This window comes from Poecilia formosa, unplaced genomic scaffold (assembly GCF_000485575.1).
Source record: "Poecilia formosa unplaced genomic scaffold, Poecilia_formosa-5.1.2 Scaffold338, whole genome shotgun sequence".
Taxonomy (NCBI): domain Eukaryota; kingdom Metazoa; phylum Chordata; class Actinopteri; order Cyprinodontiformes; family Poeciliidae; genus Poecilia; species Poecilia formosa.
Window position 1 is genome coordinate 510,263 of NW_006800277.1, and position 5,950 is coordinate 516,212.

The following is a 5,950-nucleotide window of genomic DNA, read 5'->3' on the forward strand; positions in this document are numbered from 1 at the left end:
AGTTTCACTTACTACACGGACCTCGACCTGTGAAGCTGGAACCTGTCCCTCTAAGGTCAGAGTTTTTTCATGATCTAAAGCTTGCCAGAAACGTCTTTCACTTATCTGACATATTTTTCATTGCTAGGAAAGAAAAGTTGTACTTTGTGGGGGTTTTATTTGGCAAACAAGAGACTGAAACTTATCTAACAGAAAACAGGCAGGTATATTTTAGATTTTTTTGGAAGAAATATTTATTTTATTTCATGTCATAGGTATACTTTGCAAAAATGAGACATGCCTAGAATGCTCTTTTAACATTTATCAGAAGTTTCTGTTGCTCTTTATTCAGAGTAACTTCCTCCAGATGTAGAAACACTGTAATTTACAATGTTGTGAATCATATTTATTTTTCTATTAGCAGCCTTTTTGTCACATTTAAATATTTCAAACAAATGTTGACGTAAGTCAAAGATAAAATGAGTCTAAAAATGATCAAAACCAACTTGTGTGATAAAGTAACTGCAGAGACAACTGCAATAGGGCAGTATTAGTGATAACTAGCAATGAGTCTTTTCTGTCTCTGTTGAAGAACTTTGGTCCAACTTTCTTTGCATAATTGTTGTAATTCAGCCACAGTGTAAGGTTTTTAAACTTGTTTAAAGTCACACAATGATGCCTTTCCTTCATGACTTTTTCCCTTTTTACTTTGCTAAAGAGCAGACTTCATGTCTCCATGGATTGTGACAAGTTGTTTAGGTCTGTAACACGCATTGTGGTACAACCACCATGTTTGACTATAGTCATTTTTATACTCTTTGGAAACACTGTGGTAGTTTTACATCAGATGTAACCATATCTTCATAAAAATTATCTTTTCGTGTAGTCATCTAGATGTCTGTTGTAGATGAGAGAAAGGCCTTTGTGTTCTTTGCTGTCAGCAGTGTTTCTGGGTGTTAGCCCTTTCATGCATGAATTATGATCCTTTGTGTCAGGATTTTTTCCCAAATTTTTTTATTTTCTTAAGGCATAAAGGAAAAAAAATTTGTGAAAAAAAAAATATATATATATTTTTTTTAGGTGATCAATTGTAATTTTCTCCAAATACAAAGTTGTTATTTGAAAAATACATCAGTAGTATTGTTCTTTAGGGGTTATCTGATGTCACAATATTGTTTTTACCTGCAAGAGTCATCGACAGTAGAAGGAGGGACATGCTTTGGCATGCTTTTTTGTCTGTCGGCCATATTGGATTTAACAAAAATAATTTCTTGCATTTGCAGCTGATGGCCAGTAGTTGATGGTGTATTTTATGATGCATTAGTGTCCACTTCAGTGGTCTGTGTGCATTTATAAATAAAAATCCACAAGAAGCACAAGATTCACTTTTGGATAAACTTTGGCTGGGAAGGTTCTCCACTGTTCCATGTTTCCTCCATGTGTGGATAATGATTCACACCACAGTTCTTTAGAGTCCAAAAGCCTTAGGAATAGCTTTGTAACCCTTTCCAGACTCAGAGACATCAGAGACTCTGTCTCCTGTCTGCTTTGGAATTTGTTTAGACCAGGGTATGATGTGCTGCTTTAAGATTTTTTAACCCACTTCAATGTTATCAGACAAGTTCTATTTAAGGGATTTCTTGGTTTAAGGGATCAGGCAATAGTCAGGAGTTTTGTTCAAAACACCTGATTTGAACCCAAAATATGTTGTTAATCTGTGATGTAATAATAAGAGGCAATTATATTTTCCACATGGGATCAGTTTTGTTTGAATAACTAATTAATAATAATAATAATAATAATAATAATAATAATAATAATAATGTTTGCCCTAATGAATAAAATCATCTTCTGGAACCAGCTTTTTGTAAGTACTGTGGTCATCGTATCTGACATATAACTTTGTTTGTTTATCTGAAACATTTAAGTGTGACACAAAAGGAAATTAGAAGAAATCTTCAAGGGGCAAATAGGTTTTCTCAGTGATTAATATAAAATTAGCAAATTCTGATTTGTTTTTCACATTTCCATGGAAGTTGTGACTCTTACAAGTCTTCTGAACCCTAAAACTAAGCCTTTCTTTGGTTATGTTTACATTTATTTAGTTATGGTCTAGTAACTCAATCTGCATGAAAAGGTAAATTGAAGAAAATGTTGCATATCAATGAAAGCAAAGTATGATCATGCAAATTCATCTCAGAATTATGGAACTTTTTTCTTTTTTAATAACAGGGACTTAAAAGAACAAATATTTTTTTCTGTACCAAACTTGCTTTCAAATTTCTGCATTTGGACATCATCCAAAAAGTAATCAGATTTCAACATCCTTTAGCTCTTGCAAGGAATTGATTAAAAATAGGGTTATTGTCAATGTAACACCATGTGATTACTTTTATTATTCCAGATCATGACATCGAACAGCACCTGGTTGCAGGCAAACTGCACTGACGCCTGTTGGCATCCCAGTTCCTCCACAGGTGTAGCCGTGGGCCTTTCACTCTTCTTTATTTTCCTTGCCATCGTGATCGGAGTGCTTGCATTCATATACTGGAATAAAATCAGGACTTTGCTGGGGTCTGTACAGAGAAGAGACCAGGAGAAGGAGGTCTCTGCTGAAAGCCCACAAATTGATGATAACCAGTACACCAGTATGACCAGAGGACAGCTCCAGCCCCACCCCCAGTCTCCAATCTATGAAAACCTGGGAAATAAGAAGGCTCCATTCAACAGGCCTGATGCAGAACAGAGCAGGTAGACTATGTTGTGCATACTGAAAGATACTGAGAAGAGTGTGGTGAACCAGTTATGTGACTTTTGAAACTGTCAAATTAGACTTGCAGCAGAACAGAAGCAAATAAAGTAATGCTCTTTGAATGTGTGTGTGTGTGTGTGTGTGTGTGTGTGTGTGTGTGTGTGTGTGTGTGTGTGTGTGTGTGCATGCGTGCTTGTAGGTGTATGTGTGAGGATGTGTGCGTGTGCTTGAAGGTGGGGGCATGGGGTTAATTTCCTTACTTTGCATTGCACAATCTTTATGCAATACATGCAGAAAACTACCTATCTTTCCACAAGTATCAGCTCCTAGCCTGATGCATTTCAAAGATAACTCTTCTCAGTTATTTAGCTGTGGCAGCTGATTGGTCAGTCCTGGAGTTTTTTCCTCCAATGACAGACAAGAAAATCCACCCAGTTTGTGATGTAATGGTGCTTGCGCGTTTTGTGATTAGTTCAACTCTGTTTCTCCAAAGGTTGCCTGCTCAGAGTGAAGAGGACGTGTACATTCAGTGTGAAGAGATAGATGACGGAATATACAGCAATGACCCAGAGTTTAACCCCAAACCACCTGAGCCCCACGATGAAGACGTCTACCTCATGCCTGATTCCTGAAGGCATGGATGGTTGTTTGTATCAAGAGTTGCATATTTGGAGACATTTATGAATGAATGAATGAATGAATGAATGAATGAATTTATTTTCACTATAGTCATGTACATTGAGATTCTAGTCAGAAAGAGCTCCAAAGATAGTCTAAGAAATACAATATAAATACAAAATTATAGGATAATGCTGCTGCGTTTGTTGACTGATTGTAAATAGAAAAGTTTATGAGCCACAATTTCTCTGTGAGGTCTTTCCAAACATTTTGTTGCCGCATGTAATCGATAGTTGCAGTAGGAACCAAAAGTTTACATACACTGCATAAAAGGAATGGTCTGTCAAGATATCAAGAAGGGAATTGTGGCTCTCCACAAGTCTGATTCATTGTGGTAACACTTTATTTAAAGGGTTGTGCCTAAAACTGACATGACACTGTCATAAACATGAAGGAGTCTTTATGAATATTTATGACTGTTGCCATGAAGTGTCATTTGGTAAATAATAACACTTTTAATGCAAAGTTGATACTTTTAATGAACTTTTAATACAAATCTTAATAGAACTTTGTGTAAAAGGGTCATTATTAACCGAATAATGCAAAGCTTACACTTTTAATGGACTTTTATTTACCGAATGATACTTCATGACAACAGTTGAAAACATTCATGAAGACTCCTTCATGTTCATGACTGTTGTTATCACATGTTTATGACAGTGTCACATCACACTCATACACACACCCAAAAAAAAAAAGGTGCCCCTATATACAACATACCCAAAAACAAAAAAAAAAAAAGAGAGCCAAAAAAAAAAAAAAAGTGTTAATGTGTTACATTTAATCAAATCTAGTTTATCCAAGTAAATATATCACTTGTTTATCTTAAGCAAATGTAAATAAAATAAGTTTGGCCAACTTGATTTGATTTCATGTAACAAATTTACACATTTGTTTTAGTGCATGCTGGAATGTGCCTCATTCAATTACTGAAACAATTAAAGGCAAATGCAAACAGCATAAAAATATCCAACCATTATTTCATATGTTCTTTGTTTCAGACGAATATAATTTGGTGTGAAATGTACAAACTGGTCGTTGCACAGTGGCACAGTTGGTAGTACAGTTGCCTTGCAGCAAGAAGGTCCTGGGTGGAGTTTGCATGCTTTGCCTCTGCATGGTGGGTTCTCCCTGGGTACTCCAGCTTCCTCCCACAGTCCAAAAACATGACTGTCAGGTAAATTGGTCTCTCTAAATTCTCCCTAAGTGTGAGTGTGTGTGTGCATGGTTGTTTGTCATTACTCTACAAGCAGCAAAAATCACCAGATTGCAGTTAGCAGACCATGATGTCTTGAGGTCTGATGGAACTTAAACATATATGTGTGTGGATATAATGACTAATGTTACACCTGATTTAACCTTCAGAGAGCTGAGGGCAGGATAACAAGTGATGCCTGTACTTTACTCAGATATCCGTTTATTTGTGTTGACATTTATTTTATGGTTGGTCTTCCGAATGCTCTAACTTCATGGCAGCATTTTTTTGTATATTTTTCTTCTTTCCTTTTTGCTTGTAGATGTGCTTAGAGTGAACTCACCCATTAAAGCGTATTTTAAAGCAACAATAATTATCATTTTGAGGTATTTGTGTCAGGATTAAGGGTCATTTTGGTTTTTCTATGTGTTTGCTTTCCTGCTTTCTTGTCCTATTATGCTCAACCCCAAGCTGTATCTTTTACTTTGGATCAGTCTATTCTTAGTTGTTGATTTATTTAGGATAAATCTATTGGTTTGGTTTGCCTTTACTGGCCATAGTGTAATAAAAGAATAAACAAAGTTATGATGCAACTTACATGCTCTTACATTTGTAGCATAAACCAATAAATTACTATCATTGTACCTAGTTATGCTTTAATCCCTTTAGATTTATATTCTGCCTATTTCCTACACTCTAGTTCATTTTATGAACTTATTTACATTAATCTCACTTATTATTATTATTATTATTATTATTATTATTGGTTTAGTGATGGCAACTTACTCTTTTGTGTTGAATTAACTTAAAAATTACAAGTCTTTAACCTACAGGAACTTTTCACTTTGACGTTACTTGAAACAATTAAGTTCAATGCCATCTTCATATCCTACATCAGATGCCATGACACAAAGTTCACCAGGGACAGATCCTGTACACTCCACTCAAACAGTGCATCAAGCTCAGTTCTTTATTCAAAGTAGTTTGACATTTTTTTGTCTAATTAAACCCAGCAGATTGCATCCAGTAATTGACCTGCAGCATTCACTCCTCCTAGACAAACATAAACCAACAGCAGACAATTGCTTGCATTGTGTTGTTGACTTTACAGCAATCCCTCATACCAAGTGTGCATGTAGCGACAGTGGAGATAAAAAAATCCCCTTTAACAGGAAGAAAACTCCAGCAGAACCAGAACCAGAATCTGGCTCAGTGCAACTATCCATCTGCTACAACTGACACAGGCTTTCAATGTTAATGAAAAGTTAAGTTAATAACAGGGAGTTTATTTAGCGTCATGCAAATTATACACAACATGCAGGAGAAATAGATGAAGTCAAACTCTG

General features: G+C 35.7%; 1 protein-coding gene across 1 annotated transcript; it reads left to right on the top strand.

Moving 5' to 3' along the window:
- LOC103153041 (protein GAPT-like) lies at positions 1-3,512 on the top strand. The gene is made up of 3 exons (XM_007573806.2): positions 1-55; positions 2,384-2,730; positions 3,225-3,512. Exons 2-3 carry the CDS (start codon positions 2,387-2,389, stop codon positions 3,361-3,363), a joined length of 483 nt encoding a protein of 160 aa, XP_007573868.1. The 5' UTR covers positions 1-55; positions 2,384-2,386; the 3' UTR covers positions 3,364-3,512.
- Positions 3,513-5,950: the final 2,438 nt, after the last annotated feature.

Excerpts from the sequence above, each read along its gene's own strand:
- LOC103153041 (XM_007573806.2), top strand. The coding sequence starts at position 2,387 with ATGACATCGAACAGCACCTGGTTGCAGGCAAACTGCACTGACGCCTGT. Across the intron at positions 2,731-3,224 it reads CCTGATGCAGAACAGAGCAG|GTTGCCTGCTCAGAGTGAAG; the intron begins GTAGACTATGTT and ends GTTTCTCCAAAG.